General features: G+C 36.2%; 4 protein-coding genes and 1 long non-coding RNA gene across 7 annotated transcripts; 4 read left to right on the top strand and 1 right to left on the bottom strand.

Annotated features, from left to right (window-relative positions):
* The first annotated feature begins 2,403 nt into the window (after positions 1-2,403).
* Positions 2,404-3,191, top strand: LOC132051686 (uncharacterized). Its single transcript, XR_009413858.1, has 2 exons — positions 2,404-2,709; positions 3,137-3,191. It is a non-coding gene; the product is annotated as an uncharacterized LOC132051686 (long non-coding RNA).
* Positions 3,192-3,757: 566 nt separating this feature from the next.
* LOC132053799 (heavy metal-associated isoprenylated plant protein 12-like) lies at positions 3,758-4,159 on the top strand. The gene is made up of 2 exons (XM_059445902.1): positions 3,758-3,761; positions 3,816-4,159. Exons 1-2 carry the CDS (start codon positions 3,758-3,760, stop codon positions 4,157-4,159), a joined length of 348 nt encoding a protein of 115 aa, XP_059301885.1.
* A 3,432-nt stretch (positions 4,160-7,591) lies between these two features.
* On the top strand, positions 7,592-9,240 carry LOC132051688 (protein SAR DEFICIENT 4). The gene is made up of 2 exons (XM_059442861.1): positions 7,592-8,123; positions 8,485-9,240. The coding sequence occupies exons 1-2, from the start codon at positions 7,706-7,708 to the stop codon at positions 9,042-9,044; spliced, it is 978 nt and encodes a 325-aa protein (XP_059298844.1). The 5' UTR covers positions 7,592-7,705; the 3' UTR covers positions 9,045-9,240.
* A 215-nt stretch (positions 9,241-9,455) lies between these two features.
* Positions 9,456-17,341, bottom strand: LOC132051687 (uncharacterized protein At3g49140-like). Of its 3 annotated transcripts, none has more exons than XM_059442859.1 (10): positions 17,182-17,340; positions 16,342-16,561; positions 15,162-15,264; positions 14,982-15,049; positions 14,064-14,252; positions 13,859-13,981; positions 13,325-13,666; positions 10,886-11,038; positions 10,206-10,301; positions 9,456-9,768 (listed from the first exon to the last, which is right to left on the bottom strand). In XM_059442859.1, exons 1-10 carry the CDS (start codon positions 17,286-17,288, stop codon positions 9,664-9,666), a joined length of 1,506 nt encoding a protein of 501 aa, XP_059298842.1. In that variant the 5' UTR covers positions 17,289-17,340; the 3' UTR covers positions 9,456-9,663. The 3 variants fall into 3 exon arrangements, with proteins under 3 accessions (XP_059298842.1, XP_059298841.1, XP_059298843.1); XM_059442858.1 differs by having other exon boundaries at positions 10,886-11,041; XM_059442860.1 differs by lacking the exon at positions 10,886-11,038 and having other exon boundaries at positions 17,182-17,341.
* A 3,616-nt stretch (positions 17,342-20,957) lies between these two features.
* LOC132051689 (probable NADH dehydrogenase [ubiquinone] 1 alpha subcomplex subunit 5, mitochondrial) lies at positions 20,958-25,060 on the top strand. The gene is made up of 2 exons (XM_059442862.1): positions 20,958-21,412; positions 24,459-25,060. The coding sequence occupies exons 1-2, from the start codon at positions 21,094-21,096 to the stop codon at positions 24,668-24,670; spliced, it is 531 nt and encodes a 176-aa protein (XP_059298845.1). The 5' UTR covers positions 20,958-21,093; the 3' UTR covers positions 24,671-25,060.
* Positions 25,061-25,460: the final 400 nt, after the last annotated feature.

A 25,460-nucleotide genomic window follows, 5' to 3' on the forward strand; every position in this document is an offset into this window, starting at 1 on the left:
TTAGTGTTTTTTCCATACTTTGACTAACTATTAGTCGTGTGTCAAGACTCAAACGTCAATATTTTATATAGAACCTGATATTTTTTTCTGCGTACTATAATGTAGGCTCAATACATCATGGATACGTAAACGTTCGGATCGTCGTTTTAGGGGTTGAAAAGGTTCCCGAAGTAAATTTTGTTTGAAAATACTTAGTGTTTTTTTTCATACTTTGACCAACGATTAGTCGTGTGTCAAGACTCCGAAACGTCAATATTTTATATAGAACCTGATATTTTTTTCTGCGTTCAATAATGTAGGCCCAATACATAAAGGATACATAGACGTTCGGATAGTCATTTTAAAAAAAAGGTGCCGAAGTAAGTTTTGCGTAAGGTTATTTTAGTCAACTTTATATGTCGAGAAAATTAATCGGCTTTATTTTCAAAAAATTGAAACCGTTAAGTGAAATTGACATTCACAACTATATTACCTTGGAATTTTTACATTGAAATCTATTGCGTATCATCATCTTATAAGTAAATAAAATTGAAAATTTCACGCCAATTTGGGAAAAATTTGGCCTACTTTTTTGTCGCATAGATCTCGAAAAAATACGCAAGTTAAAAAAAAAAACGCGTAAATCGGACGTCCGAGCGCAAAGTTATGACCATCTAAAGTTTGACCACTTTACAACTAGTTTTTCACCTTATATTTTTTAGAATTAGATTTATATTCAAAATAAAGTTATGTCTTGATTAAAAAATAACACGCTTAAATCAAAACCTTAAAAAAATAAAACACTTAAACCTTAAACAAAATTTACTTCGGGAACCTTTTCAACCCCTAAAACGAATCCGAATTTACGCAAGGCAAACTTTTTCCTATACAAAATAGACGTTTTTCTTGACACACGACTAATCGTTGGTCAAAGTATGGAAAAAACACTAAGTTTTTTCAAACAAAATAGTTTTTTTTTTTTTTTGATGTATTGGGCCTACATTATTGTACGCGAGGTTCTATATAAAATATTGACGTTTCGGAGTCTTGACACACGACTAATCGTTGGTCAAAGTATGGAAAAACACTAAGTATTTTCAAACAAAATTTATCGGGGAACTTTTTCAACCCCTAAAATGACGATCCGAACGTTTACGTATCCTTGATGTATCGAGCCTACATTATAGTACTAAAAAAAATATCAAGTTCTATATAAAATATTGACGTTTTGAGTCTTGACACACGACTAATCGTTGGTCAAAGTATGGAAAAAACACTAAGTTTTTCAAACAAAACTTACTGCACCTTTTGACTAGGACAATCCATGCAGCAAAAAAAGAAAAAAATTAATTGGAAGATATATATAGGTATCAATATCCAGAAAACAAACCACTACGTACATTTTTCTCCATGGTTTTGGTCTAATATACTTCTGTATTTCAAAGACTGAGTTGTTCTAGCTAACGAGATCCAAAGTGAAGACAGCGAGCGAGAGTACAGTCAGGTGAATTTGATCTGTTCATTGTACAGCATTTGTTTAAAAATAATTGAAAAAAATGAATTCTTTTAAAAGCTTTTCAAAACAAAAGCTCAACACATTTGGAACCAAACTCCTACACTTCTCTCGCTGTCACTAACTTATTATACTTTTTTTTTATCATTTCCTTGTCAATTCTCTGTCTGCTTTCCGATTCTTCCATTTTTGGTTAAAACTGATTGTTAGAAAATAAAAATGGCTCTTAAAATTAAAGCAAACACCATAAAATAATTCTAATCTCTAAAACAAACCAAAAATGAAACTGAATTTGCAAATTATTTCTCTTTTTTGTTGATTAGTTGCAAAATAAAAATCAATTTTGCGATAGAAGATAACTTCCGGACATGTTAAAATAAACATTTAGTTGATGAATTTTTTATTGTTGTTGTTATGTTGTTGCCCATAAAATTAGTCTCTTTAATTGCCATAATACATAGATCAACGTATAAGCTGTACCCTTATTAATTATGCAGAGTATAATATAAAAATGATGAAGTGTATATCAATTATGTAGAATCTAACATTTAACACGGAATATTTAACTAGCAAGTACTAATACAAAGACTATACTTGCTAGCAATGCAAAGCTTCAAATTGCAAATCGGATGTTGTATTAATTATACAAAAGGTGATGTATTTTTTTTTAATAGCTAACTAAAAGAACCATGATCTTTTAAATGTTAAATTGCGCTGAACTGACTCAACAATGTGAACTGAAATACTTTATTCCATTATTTTAACATCTAGTATCACGAGCCAATCAATAATTAAAAGGTTACAATATGAATCTTGTATCTTAACAAATTATTAGAACCCAGTCCCACTATGGTCTTTGTAAAAATTAAATATTTTAGCGTTTAATGACAGTAAGATATTTTGATATGGACCCAAAAATAAAAAATAAAAATAAGAAGACTTGTAGTTGACTAGGTTGCTTCTTGGTCCCATCCCAGCTCTTTAGTGGAGTCACAGTCACAATTCATCTCACAAATCACTGATATAAATATGAGTACAAATCCATCAACTAATTGGCAACTCCAACATATTTCTAATTTCTTTCTCTCAACCTTTGAATATTCTTTTTCTCTTCCTTTTTCTATAGTTAGAGAAAGAGAAAGAAATAAAGTGTTGATCTGTTACTTACTTCGATACACTAAACTCAGATATCCAAGTCTCAGCTAAAAAAGATGATGGTTAGTTTTCTCTCTAGCTAGTTTTTGCATAATTTTAGTTTCTTTTCCTTAGTTAAGCTTATATATTAAAAGTATTACTTTTTCATTTTTTAAACTACTTACTCTAATAAATGTGAAAATAATTGTGCAAGCAATATATATATATATATAGTAATCTTTTCGCTGATTCTGATTCTCAAAGAAATATAAAAGTTAAATGTCCCTTTTTGCGACACTCCATACACTTTTACTGGAGTAGAATATATACGGACAAACTACAATATTATATTATCTGTGTATATATACTGCTATATATAAGTACATTGACTACTAAAACTGGATAATTGTTGTTGGAAAGCGAGTTTCTTGGTGGAGCTATGTAAATAATTTATCAGCTGAGTAAACTTGAGAGCTTAATGAATCTGTGATTTGGTTATTCAATTTACAGAAAGTAGTGCTGAAGTTGGAGTATCTGGATGAGAAAGTCAAGCAAAAGGTCATGATATATATATATATATATATATATAAAGTTTCTGCACTATTGCGGAAGGTATGTTATTAACCTTTGTACTTTTTTCTGTTTCATTTTTGCAAAAATATGTAAAAAGGAAACCAGATTTCGCAATATTGAAAACATTCAAGTTTGAGTGATTTGAAGTTAATGAGGACATGACTAGGAAGGTATGAAGGTGAAAGATTATGATACATACAGCTAGAGGGGAGTAGGTTGCCGAGTGTTGTCGTATTTTATGTGAGAGAAGAATACAGCTAGAAGGGGAATAGGTTGCCGAGGGCTAGTATCCTCTTCTCATAGTCTCCTTATTTAGTAGCAATTAGCATTATTTAGTACTCGCATAGTATGCTATACTTCATTTTTATTTCCACCTATTGCTTCATTTGCTTTGTTTATCTTGATATTTTGCGGTCGTTATTGTCCTTTCAATCTTACTTTGATTACACTTTTTTTGAGCTGAGATTTTATCGGAAACAAACTCTCTACCCTACAAAGGGAGGTGTATGGTCTACGAACAATATCCTACTATCTCCAGACTACACTGGTGGGATTACAATGAGTATGTTTGTTGTTGTTGTTCAAGTTTGAATGATTTGTGGTTTGTATCTTGCAGGGGTTGACTCAATTTCGATAGATTCGAAGGATAAGAAATTGACAGTAACAGGAAACGTAGATCCAGTTGAATTAGTTTCAAAAGTGCAGAAGCTGTGTCACACTGAGATACTCTCTGTTGGACCAGCAAAAGAGCCTGAGAAGAAGAAAGACGAGCCGAAGAAAGAGGAAGCAAAGAAGCAGGATGACAAGAAGAAAGAGGCAGTAGCAATAAAGGCATATCCAGCTCCAGTTTACTATCAACAATATCAGCAACCTTATCAGCATTACCCAACACCTGTTCCTGCTTGTTATCGTAACTATCATAGCATGGAAGAGGATCCAACTTCTTGCGTTATCTGCTAACTTAGTGGATTCAGTTCACACCTATGATTTCTTTAAGGAAATTTATCAAAGTTGGTGTGTGCTTAATTGTCACTGTCGTGCTAGATCTATTCCCTTACCTATAAAAAAAATCCTATGTACCTTTCGAGCTTGCTGACGAGTGGTGTCGCATTAGATTTGTTAACTAGTGCTTTTGCTTTGCCACTCTGCAAAGAACCAGTCAACGCTTTTCTAATGCCATAACTCTTAGTGGGCATTTTGGATAATATATGGCTGAAGTTAGAGAAAAAAGTATTTGAAGTTGAATGGAATATTTGAGAGTTCAAGTTGTGTTTGGATTGAATACAAGTGGAAAAAAGTTGAAAATGTGAATGAAAAATTCTTCTTTACTCACTTAATAGAATTGAGTAAATTGTTTAAAGGGTGTGTCCAACTAAAAGAATCACTTGCTATTTTGACCAAAGGTTGTGTTTCACTTGAACGGCTGTATATTATTGAAGTCTAGCCGCCACTATTGACTCATTGTAGTTATCAACTGTTGCAATTGCCTTTTTGGGTGCACTCGTGTCTCCATCGATGACAAAAGTGCTTAGCTTAATGGTAACTGCATTCGCATTCACGTAAGAGTAAGACGATTCTTGATTTCAAATGCTTATGTAGAGTATTAATTTTTACATGGAAACGATGCGATTAATATTAAATTGGATATAGGAATGCATAGAATTTGATTTAACAGTACACAAAAAGCCAATCGGACGTTAATAAAAGCATGTCTTAAAGGTTCTTCAGGAATCGAGAAACGGAAATAATGTTAGAAATTAGATGAAGAGAATAGGAAGAAAAGGCTTGAGGCGTACTATTATCACTATTTCAAAAGAGTGATCGCTTATCTATGGGGTTAATAGACAACACTCTTTTGAGATACACCAAGCATATTATCAGTTGAAATAAAGTGACTGATATGGAGTAATTACATCTCTATTTAGAGACACTTGTTCTAAAAGGTTGTGTCCTTTTGCAGAACAAATATGTTGGAATATTTCACCAGTGGATATTACAAAGAGGATTAGCATCAGTCCACAATTCAGCATCAACAGAAGAGTAATCCCTAAGGCATTGCACATTCAACTCATAATGACAACAAACATATTTTAGTACATAGGAATAATATCATCCAATCCTGCCAAATTAACCTGTCCAGTCTTGCTTATGGAGTAGTGTGGCATATTCTGATGCTATGCCATTTTGCTAGCTCGTGGGGTATCGCTCTGCTACTATTACTTATTCTACTAATTAATAGTGCCGCTGAGTATAGGTAGTTTCACTATCAAAGTATATAAAAAGATAATCACATATGTTCTTTTTCCGACTTAAATGATAAGGTCGAGATAATTTAGAATTGATGTGTTAAAACGATGGTATTATTTAAGTTAGAGAGCAATTTTTTTTAGTTTAAAATATTTTTTAATGGAGGAAAAGATATTAAATGTGTTTGGTTGAACTCTGGTCAATCTTCACTAAATTTTTTTTAATCAAATTGCGTCCAGGATATTTAGTGAAAGTTGAGTGATTTTTATTAGAAAAAAAAAATAGTTTAATGATTTTTCTTCAATTAGATATAAGTTCAATGACCTTCTGTATAATTATTTCATTAGAAGATACGAAAGTTTTTAATAGGGGCGGATTTAGCCTTTTGGTGACGTGTTCATACGCACATAATTTTCGATACGGAGTTGTGTGTCTATATATATATATATATATATAATCTCAACAAATGTTAAATCTGAACCTATAATTTTAACATTACAATACATTTAATGCGGAAAATCTTAAAAAATGAACATTAAATTTAAATCACGAATTCAATTTTTTTTTTCGTTGGAAACATGGCAGTGCATCAGATTTGAGTAAGATTGTCGTGATTAGTACTCCCTTTGTTCACTTTTGACTTGGCACGTCCTTTAAGAATTAATAAATAAAGTATATATCTTATCATAATACTCATATTAATTGGTGTATAGTCTTAATAGACCTGGAAAAAAGATTTGGAAATGAGCAATTGAGGGTAAAACAAGAAAAAAAATTGTCTTTCTCTTGATGCGACAATGAACAAGTAAAATTAAAAATTTATTTTTAGAATAGTGGACAAGTAAAAGCGAACATAGGGTATCTTAAGGACTTCTTGAGTTATCTTAATCGAAAGATCCTGAACAAGGTAAAGCACTTCCGACAGAAGTCTGAAATTAACAAGTAATCATGAAGGTCAAGATCATCTTCTTACGCCCTTGTCTGGCTTCTGTAACTCTCAGCCAATTGAATTAAGTGTCCATTTATGATTAATTATCACACATGCAAAGAGCTTAACCTTGTAAGACACAAATCACATGATAATCTCTTACTAGCTGTTACCTACTCATCTATTTATCATAAGGGGAGATTCAATTTTTTTTTCTGAGCTACTTGGACATATTATATTATGATAGATTAGTTGATCAAGTGTGCATCTTGGAATTATATTCTGATAGGTTAGTTGATCAAGTGTGCATCTTGGAAGGTTTTCCTTCGAACTCTTTAACCAAGTCTGCTTGAGTTTCTCATAACGTCAATCAACAACTTAACTATGATATGAAGTGAAGCCCCGCAAATTAATTAATATTTGCACTCAAAATTAAGATTAAATCTATATGCAGCTGCAAGCATAGGTGACGGTGCTACTTTGTTTAAGTATATTTAAGTATAATATAGTTATTCTACTTGAACTGAATTCAGATGATTCCAAAAAAAGAAAAAAACAGATGAGAGGTGCAATATACAGCCTTCTATTAACATATTTCCAATTTTATTGAGACCTTTTTTTAAAATGTAAATATGTGTATTTTATGCATCTTCAGATGGAATTGTACAAAGTTATTAACTCCCTTCCTCGAACATGGAGAATAGGAATAATAGGAGTGCCCATCATTAATACAAATGAGAATATGAGATGAGATAAATGTGTAGAATTTAAGGAGCCATTTGATTTGGGTCATTTTGTTGAGCTGCTTGCCATGAAATTTCCCAAGTCAACTATAAGCTCTTCTGAGTCTGTTGCTATTAGCCTGGTGGATTAGTATTTCCTTTTAAAATATAGTTGGTTGAATCTGTCTTTGTCAGAATACTACCTTCATTCATTTTTTACTTTTTCATTTTTTACTTTACACGTCTTTAAGAATTAATAAATAAAACATGTATTTTACTATAATCTTTTCATATTTATTAGTGCACAGTCTTATTGAATTTAGAGAATATTTTAAAATGAGTAATTAATATTAAGAATAATTTTATTTTATTTTTTTAATATACTAAAGTGGACAAGTAAAAATGAAAATTATTGTTATTACGGTGGACAAGCAAGAATTGGGAGTGTAAAATGAGGTCAATCAACTAAATGAAACACAATTTAAATAGTGGCCTCAAGAAAGCCATTTGTATAAATTCCATTTCAAGTACTATCTCCAAGAACCCAACTTTCCAGTCTTCCAATTCCATTTTTCCACCAAAGAAGATCGAGAAAATCCCCAATCCACCATGACAACACCACCAATCTTCATCTCCACCACCACTCTGCACACCCTTTTCACCCACAAATCCCTCATCAACCACCTCCAAATATCCCTCCCAACTTTCACTTCCACCATTGAATCCCCACTTCGACATGCTCACCAAACAAGCCCTTCCACTTCACTCCTCTTAATGCCTTCTTGGTCTATTTCCCCTTCACTTCCTTATATTGGTACTAAACTAGTCACTTACCATCCTAACAACTCTGCTCAAAATTTACCTGGTGTTCATGCAAGTTATGTTCTTTTCAATTCCGTTACTGGACAAACTTTAGCCACTATGGATGCCACTGAACTCACTGTTTACAGAACTGCTTGCACCTCAGCTTTAGGTTCAAAATTCTTATCAAGACAAGATTCTGAGACCCTTTTGATGATTGGTGCTGGTACTGTTGGAATCTTTATTTAAATATAAATTGTTTACAAAGAGTTTTTATAGAAGGTGTCTTTTTTGGTGAAAAGATGTACCTTGTCTAATTTAGTGCAACTTCTCTTGAAAATCAATAAGGTTATTGCTTTTCTAAGATGATTTTTTACACTGTTTGCTCGGTGTAAATTTTCAAACGGCTTTGTCATATTCACTAAAAAGGTATTTGCACACAATCCCATAGCAATCTCGCGGAGGAGAGGGAGCAAATATCGCTTTTAGGAAAGCGTTTCGTACGTGTTTGAAGCCTTTAATAATTTCTTGTTCTTCGTTTGTAATTTACAAATCTTTTTGGGTTCTTGGATCATATTTTCCAACAGGTACTTTAGCGCCACATTTGATCAAGGCACATCTGACAGTTAGGCCAAATTTGAAGAAAGTGATAGTCTGGAATAGAACTGCTGATAAGGCGAAAAAGGTGGTCGAGAAATTGCAAAGTGAAGGTGGATTTGAAGGGGTGAGTTTTGAGAGTAATGGGTGTCTTGAGGAAGTTGTGGGATTGGGAGATATAGTGAGTTGTGCAACGAATTCAGAGACGCCATTAGTGAAGGGGGAGAAGCTTAAAGAAGGAGCGCATTTGGATTTGGTTGGATCGTTTAAGCATTCGATGAGGGAGTGCGATGATGAAGCGTTGAAGAGGGGGAGAGTGTTTGTTGATAATGAAGCTGCATTGGTAGAGGCAGGGGAACTGGTTGGTGCATTTGAGAGAGGGGTTATTACAAGGGATGATATTGTTGGGGACTTGTTGGAATTGATAAAGGGAGAAAAGAATGGGAGAACAACTGATGAGGAGATTACTGTGTTTAAAACTGTTGGTTCTGGTGTTGTTGATCTTCTCACAGCTCAATTAGCATATGAGACTTACATGAAGAATTGTTAACTATAGTTACTTAATTCTTTACTCATCATATGTGGCTATTTGAATAACAATAAGAGAAAGATAAAGCTTTATTTTCTCTGAAGTTCTTGTTCTTTGTCTCAATAAGATAGTGATGCAGATTTGACATTTCAAAAGATGTAATCATTTGACAGGTTTTTACCTGGTTAATGTGGTTGTTTTATACTTTTTGTAGAAATTTGTGATATGATAATGTTTCCATTACATACAACCAAAATAGTATTGTGGGCTATGTCTTCTCCTTAGAGAGAAAATCATGACATGGGAAGAAGCTGCATCAGTAAAAGTTGAAGAAGTAATGTGGAGCAGGTGTAGCTAATTGCAGTTAGATGATCAATATTTTACCCAACTGTTTATGGCAAACGCTTTGCAAGAGTCTAGCACAACACAGAATTTTTCAAAAAATATATGTATTAACCAAAATTGCATTAGAATTGGACCTAAGCGGTAAAAATTGAGTTTTCAACAACAGTAAATGGAGAACTCTGAGTAGTTGTGACCTCCAGCCTCCACTGAAGAAATAACTCTAATGGATGAATCAAAGAGTATATATTATATATACAATTTTGAATCAGAAGTACAACAAAATCTACAGATTTTTTCATGATTCAGCTTGGTGAGTTTCTTTCGTTTGATGTAATGTAGGGTGGACCCTTGGATACAGCAGGTCGTTTAATTGTCTTTCGGCACTGTACTCCGAGGTTGCCTGCAAATACAACATTCTATTACTATTTCCACACACAACTTGAGCAAAAACAATGGTACTGAAGAATGAAAATGTGCTATGTTTTCATGGTGTTAAAACTTTTAATTGCTCAGATGAAAACAAAAGAGTTACTAACTTGGAACTTGGAAGTAACACAAAGTGATACTCAAACCAGAAAAAGCTTTAGGATTTAAAATAGCTAGTATGAGAAATATGTACAAGCATGTTGCATTCTATCCATTTGATCTAAGATAATAAATATTCCAGATACCCCGTAAGTGGTTCTATATGTACACAGATCCTGCATGTCAGATCTGTGTCAAAGACACAGTAACCCACACTGACAGCAATTCATTTGAATGCAGAAGACATGCAGCAACACTGGACAATGAAGTTCGAATCTCAAAAACAAAAGATAAATACTATAAGTATCATACCCGTTTTTTAAAGGAAAACCGCAGTGTCTGAATTTGTGCTCCAGAGCAAACTCTCAGGTCAAAACCAAGGCTGTCTACACCTATCAGAGCCACTTCCTGTCATACAAGACAAATAAGACTTACCAGGTGGAACATCACACTAAACAGTGATGTGGTTCAAGTCTTACAGTTCCATGCTAATGCATCAATGAATCAAACAGACAGCAAGAAGGGTATGATGTCGTATTAAAAGAATAATGATAAATAAATAAGCAACAAAACATCAGAAACTAGTCGTTAAACGATGGGAACACATGATATATACATAGTGTAAGCGAGAGTATTTTATTCACAACAACAGCATCAAGTAGGTGCTGGGAGCATACAAAAGCAGCAGATTAGTTTCCATTTCAACAATGTAGGGAAATAACAAAATCCATCCGTTATCTACCATAAAATAAAGATGGCTCCAATATTTGGAAGTACCTACTTATGCAAGTTAATTCATCATTAGAAGGAAAGGAGGTCCGGGAAAGGGAGGAAGAGTTGCATCTTTTGCTTTATATTATTTTATTTGGCTGTTGACTGATGAAAAATGCCAACTACTTGATGGATTATAAAGCATCAAATTTCTGAAAAGACGGAAGACAACAAAACCTAATCGTCTAAAACATATCTAGGGGAACTGAGATTGGTGATACCTCCACTTGAATTCCCTTGCATCTCCAACAGAGAGATCTGAGAGCCTGTGTGGTTTCTTCTCCTACAGCTTTAAGCCGCGATATAATATTGGCAGCCGAATGCGCTATTGCATCAGGTCTCGCTTGACTAAAATCTTCTAGCTCAACTAAGATCTGCTGACACCATTAGAAAACATAAATTTGAATGACATGAACACTGATGGGTAGATTTGCAGGAATTTCACAATTGCAAAAAATTGTTAAGCTTTTCGATGGATTAAGAAAATAGATTGCATGCACCTATTGAAAATGCATGTATGACATATACCACAAGTGTACAACAACAACATAGCCAGTGAATCCCACAACGTGGGGTCTGGGGAGGGTAGAGTGTACGCAGACCTTACCCCTACCTTAGGTAGGGAGGCTATTTCCGGAAGACTCTCGGCTCAAGAAAAGGCATATGAAAGGTCAGATACGGGCAAACAAATCAAAACAATTATGAAAATGAAAACAATGAAAGTAAATAAGCCATTATAAACCAACAGATACTCGCAGAAATCAAGAGATAAGAAACTATAGAGCATTTGCATCATGTCATGTCCTCGGTAAGCAGGAAATGCGCCATGTCCTGTCTAATCACCTCTCCCCAATACTTCTTCGGCCTACCTCTACCTGCCTCTTTCTCGAAACCGTCGTTAGCGCCCTCTCGCACCTCCACACCGGGGCATTTGCATCTCTCCGCATCACATGCCCAAACCATCTCGCCCTCGCTTCCCGCGTCTTATGTCTTCCACCGAGGCGGCTCCAACCTTGTCTCGGATGTCTTCATTCCTAATTGTGTCGCTGCGAGCGTGCCCACACATCCATCGCATTCTCATTTCCGCCACTTTCATCTTCCGAACATGAGATTTTCGATCGGCCAACACTCCGCCCATAGCCAACATAGTTGGTCTAACCACCACTTTGTAGAACTTTGCCTTTAAGTTTTGGTGGCACCTTCTGTCAGCGATAACACTCCCGGGAGGCAAGCCTCCATTTCATCCACCTTGGACCAATACGCCTGTGTGACGCGTCATCATCAATGTCCCCATTTCCTTGTATAATAGACCCCAAGATACTTGAAACTATCTTTCATCCGTGACCTGGTGCCAAGCTTCACTTCAACGTCCGCCTCATGTACTATATCACCGAACTTACACTCAAGTACTTGTCTTGGTCTCACCCAACTTGAACCCTTAGACCCGTGAGTTTGTCTCCAAACCCCAAACAGCGTTAACTCCCGCCGCGAGACTGGCCCATCGGACTATGTCATCCGCAACAACATACACCATGGCACCCTCACCTTGAATTTGCCACATCAATCCATCCATCACCAAGGAAAATAAAAATGGGCTAAGAGAACATCCCTGGCGCAACCCCATCACCACCGGAAGTGCTCGAGTCTCCTCCATAGTCCTTACCTCGGTCTTCGCCCCATCACACATGTCCCGATCGCCCTATTGTACGCCCGCGGTGCACACCTCTAGCCTCCAAACATCTCCACAAACCTCTCTCGCACTTTGTCGTATGCCTTTTCTGCAGTCGATGAATACCACGCGTGTGTCCCTCTTCCTCTCCCCCATACTGCCCACCAATCTCCGTATAAGATTAATAGCTTCGTAGTCGAGCGCCCGCATGAATCCCAATCGGTTCTTCCGAGATACACACACGCTCTCCTCACCCTCATCTCCACCACCCTTTCCCACACTTTTTCAGCGTGGCTTAGCAACTTGATCCTCCGTAGTTGTTGCAACTTTGAATGTCGCCCTTGTTCTTGTACAATGGAATCATTGTACTGCATCGCCATTCTTCGGGCATCTTAGCCGTCTTAAACACAAGTGTGAAATACAAAATAATTTGGGTGATAATGACTAATAAAACACTGTATTGATGTATATTAGCTGATTCGGCACTAACAAGAAAGCATCCCATGGAACTTGTCCACATAAATTTAGCTATGTAGCCAATCTCTCAGTTTATCACCATGTCATAAAAAATCTATCATGACACAGAAACTTTTTGTTCTGCTTCTGGTGTCAGTTTTAAAACTAACTTTAATCTGTGCATCTAACGACTGCAGCAATTTCAGGACAGAACTTTTCCCTTAACAGAAAGTGGACAAATGAGAAGAGTACCCTTTTTCAACTTGTTCAGAATAATTGTATGCTCTTTTCTCGTGATATTTTTTTTTTCGACTTAACAAATAAGGGGTCACACCCGTGCCACCCATTGTAACCCCTCTGAGATTATCAAGTCCAAATTTCTCTGTACTTATTGAATATAAGTTTTGGGATGACATGATTGATTGATTCACATAAATTGCACCCCACGAGTGCAGATTCAGGCAAGGCAAGTGTTGTAATATTGATCAACAAATTTAAGGTTGAACCTCATAAAGGATAAACCTACAAAACTTACTTGCTGCCCATGTGAAGAAATCAACTGAATTTGAATCATCTCTAGCTTGTAAAATGAAGTTCCATTTCCAAGGGTTTCATCCTTCTCCAATTCCTCTGGACAACTTGGGCTATCTTGCGAAGATCCACTTTCATGTTTGTGGCCATTGACTTGAACACTACTGTTTTTCTTATGGTCTGCAACTTTTTCCATTTGGTGTATACCAGCATCATTTGATTTATGTTCAGATATCTGCTTTGGAATGGTAGTTTGCTCTTCAAGGAAAGCTGGCCTTAGAAGGCCCTGAATAAGAAGACCTGCTGGAGGCTGATCCATAAAATCTATAGGATCGTCTGTCACAACCTGAGCAGCAAATTTAGACCATGAAAAAAAAAATGTTTGATTACTATCTCCATGGCACATACAAAAAGTTAAAAGCCACACATCAGGAAAACTACATGTAATATGATCTGCTGATTTTACTGAATAGGAAATCAAATTGATAGTTCTCACTCTTATAACTTCATTGCATAAATTTATCACAAGGACAATTACCTCACTAATTTGTTGGGCAAAGGATATTGGATGAGAAGATCGCATTGTTTCTAATGTAGCCCAATCCCCCAAGTCAGGATCCCCACTCTGATCTTCTTCATCATCAAGAACGGAAACCCAATCCTGTGAACAAGTACATTCACCAACAATGATGGATAGAAAAGCAGTAATATTTGAGAAGTAAACTAATAAAAATCAGTAATACCGCTTCATCATCATCTTCATCATCGTCGTCATCATCCTCATCATCATCGTCATCGTCATCAATGTCCTCTAGATCATCAATATCGATATCCTCGTCATCAAAATCATCTATGTGGTAACCAATTTCGGATTGACCTGATGACTCCATATCGCTCTGCATTTCGGATGTATCTAGGCCAATAATTACTTGCTGCATTTTATTGGAAATCAAATAAGCCTTCGGAGAAAACCAAGTAGTTTTCTTATAATATCTGTGAAGTTGCCATCTGAAAACTCCTTTTATTTTAACTTTCATTAGTATATCTCCATACAATTAACAGAAAGAAGATTATGCGCCTTGATGGTAGTTTTTGCTATATAGATGTAACACAGCTTCCTTACATTTTCTTAAGGTCTTCTATTATATCTCTCAGAAAGAAAGAGCTTTTAAGCAATAATTGGATTTCACAGTAGAGTGATAAAGCAAAGTTCCAGTTTATAACTGAATGCAACACAACAATCTTTCCATAGGAAGATGATCGTAAAAGTCATAATCAAGATACTACCATATTAAAATTAAATTTCTCTCTTCTGATGGATAAACTTGTGAAGCATTAGATTTGGGCTATTGAAGACCATGAGTTGTTATGTCACGGTTCATATTTCCTTTATTTATCAAAATGGGGGAAACGACCATGACATGATTTGGAAACTCAATAAAAGTTTAATCAGAATCAACAAACAGGAAATACCTATGTGATCCGGGAACAGTTATCCCCAAATGAAGCAGAATCATTTGAAAGGACCCAGTAGTGGCAGTATACTATGTCAAAATTAATTGCCAGAAAATAAAGAAAAGCAAAATAATACATCGTTTAGAAAACACAGAAGCACCTAACAATGAAAACTAACTGAATTTCTTAGTTTAGATGTTCCATACCACAACGTTTTCTTCAGTTGTTGGATTTTTCAGAACATCTTCGTCATTCTTTACTTGAAAGTAGACATCTGATAGAAAGGGAAAGCACATAAACCTTTGAGGATTGAATATGCCACGAAGACACTAAGAAGTAGTAAATTATTAGCAAAATATGCTAATAAAAGGACTTGTGCATCTTACTTCCAAGTTCATCAGTCGTGTAAGGCAAATCTGGCCAGAAAATATTTGCACGCATTACATCATTGATTGCACTTGAAAACATGAGTGTTGCTTTGCTATTTACCTACAAAATCAAGTGATAAAAGACATATATCAGCTACCATAGACAACCAACCATAATGATCAGCAACCTAGATTATATTTGCTCATGAGCTACAAAGAAAATTGATGTTGGAGGGGCAGGATGTATCAAAAAGTGACTGAGAGGGTGGACAATTCCCTGTCATGTAGAGTTTGTAAGAGTCTATTTCAGATGACAAATGGATGCCTAACAGTTTCATTAACTAAAAGCATAAGACAGGAAAGCATATTGCATGGTCAGCGGTATATTCTAGTATTTGTTAAAGGGAATTATTTGCATTGGTTTATCATCAGAAGGAAAAAGGCTAAAAGAACTAGATATGGAAGTTGAGTTTTCGTTAATCAAGTTGTTAATGGTCCCAAAATCTCTTTCTTTCTCCAATAACTAACCCCAGAACTTTTCTTTTTAAGTTTGTAATGAGGAAATATTGTGTTCCATTGCGGAAGATCGTGAGTTAACTAGCACACAAGCAAATACAAAAGAAGAACTAACACAAGGATTTGACGAGGCTCAGCCAAGCTATGTCCTTGGAGCAGAAGCAGAGAGAGTTTTTCACTATGAATGAGAAGAACAGTACAAAGATCCCCAATTACAACCTCTTTTATACTACAAGGAGAATGAGTTTACCAAACCTACAAGGGAATCTGAAAATAATTTGGATTCACAAAATTGAAGACACAAACAACAGGTTCATTATTATATCATCAAAAATAGCGAGTAACAATTAGAAGTCAACATATATCCATCAGCTCAAAGCTACTCTTTCCGTTTTAAATTATCTGTTGTTTCTCTTTTACACACCCCTTCAGAAAACATTAATTAGAAGGGGTATGTCCTACGAGATAAACTCTCTTCATTAAATATTTTCTCTATTGAGATGATTGTCGTCTTCGAGAACAATTACTACTAAGAATAAAATGGAAAAGAAAAACAATAATTTTGTCTTGTACTTTGAGACAACTAGTTTTAGAAATTACGATAGATAATTTGAGATGGAGGGAGTAGCAAGCTATAATATGTTTCACGAATAAGTTTATTTTGCACAAAAAACAATTTAACCTCAATAATAGTCCTTGTACATTCAGCTGGCTTTAGTTGAGCATCCTCATTCTCCAATAGTTCCAACTCCCCAATGTCCTCAGATGGATGATAGCTCGACTGTTTTACTGGCTCACAACCCGAGCTAAAACCATCCTTTGCACTTGCTTTAATTCCATTTTTTCCCTTGCACTTTTTTCTTCCAGCACAACAATTATCCGTCAATCTTCCAAATTTATCTCTGCAACACAAAACTCCAATCAATACAAAAAACATAAACAAACAAAAGTTGGGGCTTAGACAATATTAGTACTCCCTCCGTTCCAATTTAAGCTAGCGTATGGCCATAGCTTTTGGATTAGATTTTGAAAATTTAGCTTCAAATATCTGTTTGGCCATGAAATTTGATCAGATTTTAAAATTTATCTTCAAAATATTTTTAAGTTCCAAGAACGGGCTCAAACCAGCTTTTGGGAGAAATTTCACTTCCACCAACAAAAAAAATTTCCAAGTAAAATGCATGTTCAAACACAACTTCAAGTTTCAAAAATCACAATTTAAAAAACTCAAATTTTCAAGTTTTACGTTTCAACTTCAAAATTTATGGCCAAACGGAGCTCTTAATTTGACTAGGCATGAAATTGAAAAAATAAAAAGAAACTTTTGAATCCTCCGGTCATAGATTGAAGATATATATAATGTACTAAAATATTGAATCTTATGATTATAAAATTAACACGTAGAATGTTAGAATTGTCAATTTATTAAATATAAAAAAAGACGCTTTATCTTTAACCGATCAAAAAAGAAAATAAGACACTTGAATCGGAAGAAATGACATTTTTCATATAGTAGGAGTACCGAGGGGGAATGAAGAAGCTGACGGAATGAGATAACCGGCGTGAAGTTGTGTCGAAGTTAACGGCGGAGAAATGGACGGCGGTAACGGTATGTTTTACCGTTAGCATTATCAGAATATTTGGAGTTGCAATGAAATCAAAGCAGAGAAGTGATGGAGTTAAAAAGTCTTATTTTAGCTACTACTAATATCTCTCTGTGATGATTAGGCAGTTTGGTTGGTTCTCTTTTATCCGCTAAAGTAGACAAGTGCTTCTCTCAACCTTTTTCTTCTTCTTTATTCGTTGTCCCATAAAAGATTCCCTGCTTGCTTCTCTACCTTGCTACAACTGTCCCCTCATCAGCTCTAGTTTGTCAAAGTCGTTAGCCTGTTGTAGATATTTTACATTGATCATTACGTATTTGCCATGATTTACTTGCATTATCATCTTTTAATCGGAAAAGATTAAAAAACGTTGTTAATGTACACGAAATTCATAATATTTTCATTTATGGCTCAATCACGTTCTTACCGTTACTTAATTGTGCCAAAAATACTATTACTTCACATGGAATTGAATCGAGCATAATTAGAAGATTAATAAGGACACACAGGCATGTATGGGCAATTTGCACGATTGCCCTTCGTTGGGGTGGTCTTTAATTTTTGCCCTCAAATTCTTTAGCAGCTTTAATTTTGTCGCCTAAAATACCTCGGTTTGATTCGAACCCCGACTTAGTCATAAAAATAAAATAAAATCGCAAGGCAAGACTTTGCAAAAAGTCTACGACTTTGCCTTATAAGACAAACTTTTTTCAAAACCTTGCTTTGCGATTTTTTTTTTTTCGAGCAAGGTTCGAATACGAACTCGTATTTTCGGCCACCTTTTTAGGCGAACGGTAAAAATTAAAGACTAACAATTTGAGGGCCAAAAATTAAAGACCACCCCAAAAGAAGGACAATCCGCGCAAAAAAATGTTAAGGATATATTTCGTCCAGTTTAGTCCTAATTGAAATTATGCAACAAATTGTGATGTTATATTTATGAAGCGACCTGATTAAATTATATTAAAATATCTCACCAATTTAAGGCATCCTGCTGAGCACGATCTAAGTCATTGTTAAACAACTTAACGTGTCATTTTGTACAATTTACATTAAAAGTTCTAGATAATAATACAACAACCATAATAGCATAAAGCTAGAAAATTCATTCGATTTCTTCAAACCACAAAATACTTTTGCATTTCATCAAATCACCAAATGCGGTTAGATTCCGCAATGGATTTGGTGTAGACAGTTTTTTGTAAAGTTGTTATCATGTTTCATTTGTTTGATTATGTTATCCTTTCACTTTGTTTCCACTTCCTCCTTAAGCACTCATTTAATCCTCAAAAGTTTTTTAAAAAGCACATACATAATTATATTTAGACTGTTTATAAGTGAAATACTTTAGAGAAACTGTACAGTACAATTTTAAGTAATAACACATATAAATCGGCTACCAAGTGCAATTACTACGCCCAATATATTGTGAAAGGCAAGCCCAATTCTTCTGATCCGATAGTAAATTTTGCACGGATTCCCTATTTCAGGGTGGTCTTTAATTTGTCCTTAAATATGATGGTCTTTAGCTTTTATCCCTACTTTTCATTTAATAAAAATTTACAGGTCAAATTATCTTTATTTATGACCTAATTTGGTAAAGAATAAGTTTAGAGTTCTGTGAAAATTAAGTTATCCGGTATAAGTTGCATAGTAATCTAATTCATTTGGCATAAGTTTAAAAAAAAAATCCCTTGCCCATATAAGTTTCGTAGGTCTGAATTGAACTTACGACATAAATTTTGTAGGAATTAAGCGGCATAACTTGTGTTATATTTTGATACATAAATATAAATCTATGCGGACCGAACTTTTTTTTTTATTATTTTTTTTTTTTAACTTTTTCGATGCCAAGGATATTTCCAGTCACATTTTGCTTACTTAAATTGCCGAAGCACAAAAATTAAGCACCACCCAAATATAGGGCCATTAGTGCGAAAGACCCGATCCGATACACCAGGTCCAAGATCTTAATTAAACAAGGGCAATTCGCCCTTCTTTTGGGGTGGTCTTTAAATTTTGCCCCTCATATTTGAAATCTTTAAATTTTGCCCTTCGGCTAAAACCCATGGGTTCCAGGTTCGAACTCCCATTTAGTCAAAAAATTTTAAAAAATTCGCAAGACAGAGTTTAAATTTCGCTATGCCCCCACCGGCATACACTTGTTAAAGAATTACTAAAGTTATGCCGGACCCGGCATACTTATGCCTTATAGGCAGACTTGACATAAGTATACCTGGTCCGGTATAACTTTGGTAATTTCTTCACAAGTTTATGCCGAATCCGGCATACTTATGGACAAATTTTTAATGGGCAAACTTTTAGTTAAGTCTTAACTAAAAGTCTTTTCCTGATTATGCCTTATAGGGCAGACTTTTAGTTAAGGCGTAACTAAAAGTATGCCCCATAAGACATAACTTTTCCTTAAGACATAGACTTTGTCTTATATAGCAAATTTTTAGTTATGCGCTAGGAAAAGTTGCGCGCTTATGGGGCATACTTTTAGTTGTGCGCCCTTAACTAAAAGTTCTCCATCTTTAGCGCAACGAGCGCCGTAAGGCCAGATCCGCCCCATGTTCAAGTTTGGCGTCACTTCGAACATCATTTGCCTAATGGCTTCGACTTAGCCAAGGAGCAAGTGTCGGTGTCAAAGCTCCACAAGCCATATCTCGTTCCACGAGCATGGGGATGAGATGAAACTTCATGGAGGGAGGGTGAAGAGGGAAGTCAAGAAAAGAGTTAGGAACGACGGCGCCTTGCCGGCCCGCGACGTGCCGGCCGCCCGACGATGCGCGGCCCGCGGCATGTCGGCCGTGCGGCGACGTGCGCCCGGCGCATGGGTGCCGGCACGACGAGTCGGTGCACGTCGCCCGCACGGCGACGCGCGCGCGGCGCGCGCACCGTACCGGGGGCGCGCGCGCGCGCGGCGGCGCGCGCGCGCGCTGGCGCGCCCGCGCGGCTTACGGCACGCGCGCGCTTCGTACGCGCGCGCACGGGCCGAGCCCGGCCGGGCGCGCGGGGTTACGGGCGCGCAAGGCATAATGGTGGGCGGCAGTAACATTCTCCCCCCGCCGTGCGGGCATCGTCCTCGTGCCTTATATACCCGACGACAACCGGAGTTTGACCCGCAAAGGGGTTTTACGTCGCAGCCCCCGAAATCACATGTGGTTATTTACCATGTGTGTTCTTCTTGAAAATGGAGTCGTGCCGTGCCGCCTCCCAAGTTTCTTCCAAGCGTGCCTCGCACTTCACCATGTATGCCCCATAAGGGCGTAACTAGGGAAAAAACTTTTAGTTAAGGGCTTGCTTCAAAAGTTTACCCATTAAAAGTTTGCCCCATAAGTATGCCACCACGGCATAAACTTATTAAGAATTACCAAAGTTATATCGGATTCGGTATACTTATGTCTACGCATAAGGCATGAAAGTATCTTAAGTATACTCTTTATTAATTCAAAAAGTTTATCCGGGGTAGCATACACGTGACCCAAACCTTGCCTTGCATTTTTTTTTAATTTATGCTTGAGTGGGGGTTCAAACCTAAAACCTCATAATTTTTACGTGAATGCTCAGGGTTGCAATGAGAAGGGTAAAAATTAAAGACCTGAGGAGCATAAATTAAAGACCGCAAATATTAGGAGCAAAATTTAAAGAACGCGCAAAGAAGGGCAATCTGCGCAAAAAAATGATTAAACAAGTCTGCAAATTCTGGCTTTCAACCAGCTAAATCATTTCCCTTCACCATTCTCAACAACTCCAAGCATTTTCATCTGTGAAAACCAAATCAAATAGCAACCAAGAGAAAGCAACAACACAGAGAAAAACAAAAAATGTTTCTACGTAGGATAGCAAGGCCATTAATGATGATGTCACAAGTGAAAGAAACAACAGGTATAGTAGGTTTAGAGGTAGTCCCAAATGCAAGAGAAGTTCTTATAAATCTATACAGGAAAACCCTAGAAGATATCAAGGCAGTTCCAGAAGACGAAGGATACCGTAAAGCAGTGGAGAGCTTTACACGTCAGCGACTCAATGTATGCGTGGAGGAACAGGAATCGGAAGTCATAGAGAAACGGCTAGGTTGTGGTCAGGTTGAAGAGCTTATTGAGGAAGCTCAAGATGAACTTAAGCTCATTGGTCACATGAACGGTTCGTTTACTACAATCTTAAATTCCTCACACGTGCCAATTTACTAGGCTCGGAGTCTTAAGAAACAAAGAGAGACTTTTGAATTTTGTGATTTTAAATTAAAGATGTGTATATTGTAGTATTAAAATGTCCTTTGAATCTTGTGCTTATAAACTTGACATGGAGAATGTTCGATTTTTTTTTTATTTTTTTAACAAGGTAACAAATGTAGAATGTTGAAGTTGGAAAACTTACTAAATATAGAAAGAATCTTTCTTTTTGGGACAGACCCAAAAGGAAAGTAAGACACTTAAATTGGGACGGATGGAGTATCTATTTTGTGAATTGGTGGCCAGGTGCAAGGAAAATTGTAGTTTTAAGTTCGTCAGGAGGGAAAAATTGATATTATACAATGTTTGTGAGATCATTGATATTATATGAGAGTGAATTTTGGTCTCTAAAACCTAATAAGATGAGTGTCAATGAAATGCTGATTTTAAGAAAGCTTAAGCTTTTGTGTAATTTTGAATAAAGCTGCGGCAACATCAGTCAAGATGAACAAAATGTATCTATAGAGTCTTCAACTAGTAGAAGTAATGAGTAAAGCGCCGTGCTAAATGGAGCACTGTGCCGCTTGATTAATAAATTACATTCCAGACAAAATTGATCCTTTCTTTTTAAGCTAGATATGAATGAATTTCATGAAGTTGAATTGCCAAATTAACAATTTTGATTGTATTTCCCTCCAGTCAAGAGTACTTTTTCTTGAAAAAGGTTCACTCTACTCAAGAAACTACTTTAGGGGTTCATACATTAAGAGTGGCGTAAGGCCATAGAACATTCCCTCGGGATTTAGTTTTGTACAGAAAAATAAGTTTTAGAATATGGCGTCACCTATTAGATATTGTTTACGTTGTATTAGGATTTAGGAAAATGTAAGGAATCAGATAATTTCCTTGAATAAGACAGATTCCTTAAGAATCGTGTTCCATTATAAGTATGGTTTGTTATAGTTAGGCAACATTAAACTAAAATACACCAGTACTACAAGTTTTTTCTGTCATTGACGCAGAATGCCTTATATCCGATGTCAGCAACCTCTTCCTTCTTTGGAAAGTCTTAAGTACATCTAGCAGACCTTTGCATCAACGATTTCTCTTTCCCCTTGTCTGTCACATTTTCCCTTTCTTATCCCTTAAGAACTATATTGAAACAAAAAGTCCACTATGCTATACTCCCCAAAATGGACCAACCTGATTGAGTAAAAGCTTCTTCTGGAAAAATGTTGTTGAAGTTTAAGTGAGTCCCATGTTACTGGAAAACCAGAAATCTGATCACTTCATCCTCTACAGAGTTTACCAAGTTTATGCTTTTTCGTACTTGCAATTTTACCAAGTTATGGTTCGTCTCGATAATTACTGGTTTGCTTCACCATGCCACTCCAAGAAGTTATTGGTTTAATGCACCATTGGCCGTCCATGCCTTGTGTTATCCATATTCCATTTTCCACTGCTCGTCTTCACCTTTAAACCTCCATAGCTATTTGAAAAGTAAATATTGTTTTGCATTCCCAAAGTCTTCACCCCTGGTCCCGGATTCCCTTAGAGTTAAATATGGATGACCATTTCACGAGATGCATCTTTTGTCTTCCAAAAAGAACAAAAAATCCCTTTTCAGTTTTTTGTCTAGCTGCTTCACTGTTGATGGCTTGTGTAATAGTAACATCTAAGTATATAAGTGATCCGTCCAGCGCACAATTTATTAAGGTGTCCTACGGTTAAGTACTGTTTTCCGCGAAGATAGATTTGGTCCATACTTTCAATTAAACTATGCCAGCTTATGCTGTTTTCCAGGAAGATAATTTCCTTTTAAACCCATCATTAACACGTTGCCATACTTTGTAGATCTTTATACGGAGTTTATAGTATTTATAACTTCATTGGAACTGCTTTAAGCCAAATCAATATGCAGGCCATAGACTGCCTCAAATATCAACAGCACCACTCTGAGATACCTTATTTGTTGTTCATCTGTCCACCATAGAAAGGGAGCATCTATTTACATTTCACGTACTGTGCCAACCTTTTTCCACAATGTTACAGGACTTCTGCTTAGAACTTTCATTACCAATGAAAACCAAAATGCTGATAGGGGATTGCTTGGTCTCAAATCTCCTCTGTAGAGGGAAGAAACACTATGGGGATCCATTTATGAGGATGGAAGAACTGATGGTAGACATACAAGTTTTTAGCCATTTCATCCATATCTTCCCATAACCCATTCTTTGCATCATCTTTAGGTCCAGGCGCTTTATCTCCTGCATCAGCTTTGATAGCCAATTCCACTTACTCCTCAATGAAAGGCCTTTGTAATCGTTCTCTCCACTGTACAGAAATTGTATTCAATTTCATATATGGTCTCCAGCTTTCAATCTCTTTGAGATAAGGTTTTGTAGAACCTTGAGATATAGTTCTCTACTCTGGCTCCTCAACGATCTTCTCTCATTAATATTCAAGCTGTCGATGCTATTGTATCTTCCATTAACATTTGCCAATTTGTGGAAGAACTTTATATTTTTTTTACTACCTCCTTTTGCAGAGGTCTCTTGTGCTTTGAATTTTTTTCTAGTTCTCTCTGTAGAGTATGTTTTCCGCCTTGTCTCTTCTTTGCAACTTATTGTTTTCATTATGGGTCAACTGCCTGTGAACTGATCGCAATTGGCGAAATTGTTGTTAACTTTCCATTGACGGGGATGCTGTGAGGGAAGGTTGTAGTTGAGGAGGGAAGTGGCTCCCTAGGGAGACTGGGGGAGGCTCTTTTAAAAGCTCTCATTTTGAAAAAACGTTGCATGCAATTCATGTTTAACTTCGTCCAAGGGCTCTAGGGGTTTTAGTGACTTATAAATATTAGGAGTGGTTTATTATAAGATTCTGCTGGAAAATTGGGAAATTTGACCGCCTCATCAACCCCTTGCAGTAGAATTTCTTCTGTCAATTGGAGCTGCTTAAGGATATTTGTTATTATACTTTACTTTAGCTTGCTTTGATTCACAAATTTTGTTATGCAGAGTGGAAACCTTGGGGCATTCCTGATGAATATGAATGTGAAGTCATTGAAAATGATGCTCCAGTACCAAAACACGTTCCCCTACACCGTCCTGGTCCTCTCCCTGAGGAATTCTATAAGACATTGGAGGCTGTTACTTCTGGGAAATTAGAGGATGCTGGTTCAAAGAAAGATGAACCTGCGATTACATCGGGTGAATCACAATCGCAGTAGGGTCTTCCAGCAGCTCCTTTTGGTTATTGATCAGTACATGCCAAGTTCTAAAACCTGAACATGCACGAGCTACCATCCTTGTTCTCACATCTTTGTGGGTTTCCTATACCTGTGCCTGATTGACTGGAGCCGGTGGACAGAATGGTTGAATCATTGGTTAATAAAAACAAAAGTTTTTTTTTTTTTTTGCTGCAAGAAGCACTCCTAATTTTTGTTATGGGTGTGGAAGCTAGCAGACAATTGGTTATTTTCTTTTGTTTGGAAAAATATCGATGATACTTTTGTATGAGGGAAGTCATTTTCCATGAATAATATTTCTTCTAAAAAATGTTTTCTGGTGTATGGTTGATGAGAGAAAATACTTTATTAAGAAAAATGTGTATTATAGATAATAATGACATTAATACATTCTTTTGATGAATTTTTGAGTTTTGAAAGATTGATAGTAACGTAAAATTGTCGGAAATCTAAGACGAGGAAAATGAAATCCATCCAATAGCCATTAGTGAGGAAATGTTGTTTTGAAAAGTATTTCTAGTCCAGGTCAGGTCAGTGTCATCATTGAGAAGATGGTTCTGGACTTCTGGGTTGATCATTTTATCCTAGGGGTCAATATTCAGTCGCTCATTAAATATCTAACAACGGTATGGAATTCTAAATCTCGTAGGAGAAGGAATGATCAACAATCACTTTCGCAAAACAAGTCTCCATTCTCCTTTCAGGAAGTTTCTGAAAGCCATTTCCCTTTTTCTTTTAACGAACTTCCCATTTTCTTTCACACCTGTGTAGT

This window comes from Lycium ferocissimum, chromosome 4 (assembly GCF_029784015.1).
Source record: "Lycium ferocissimum isolate CSIRO_LF1 chromosome 4, AGI_CSIRO_Lferr_CH_V1, whole genome shotgun sequence".
NCBI classification, from domain to species: Eukaryota; Viridiplantae; Streptophyta; class Magnoliopsida; order Solanales; family Solanaceae; genus Lycium; species Lycium ferocissimum.

Bases quoted from the DNA above. Each gene is read 5' to 3' on its own strand.
- LOC132051688 (XM_059442861.1), top strand. From the start codon at position 7,706: ATGACAACACCACCAATCTTCATCTCCACCACCACTCTGCACACCCTT. The intron at 8,124-8,484 runs GTACTGTTGGAA...ATTTTCCAACAG, and splicing joins CCTTTTGATGATTGGTGCTG to GTACTTTAGCGCCACATTTG.
- LOC132051687 (XM_059442858.1), bottom strand. From the start codon at position 17,288: ATGCTAACGGTAAAACATACCGTTACCGCCGTCCATTTCTCCGCCGTT. The intron at 15,050-15,161 runs GTAAGATGCACA...CCTTTCTATCAG, and splicing joins CACGACTGATGAACTTGGAA to ATGTCTACTTTCAAGTAAAG. The intron at 13,667-13,858 runs GTAATTGTCCTT...TTTGCTGCTCAG, and splicing joins TTGCCCAACAAATTAGTGAG to GTTGTGACAGACGATCCTAT.
- LOC132051689 (XM_059442862.1), top strand. From the start codon at position 21,094: ATGTTTCTACGTAGGATAGCAAGGCCATTAATGATGATGTCACAAGTG. The intron at 21,413-24,458 runs GTTCGTTTACTA...TTTGTTATGCAG, and splicing joins GCTCATTGGTCACATGAACG to AGTGGAAACCTTGGGGCATT.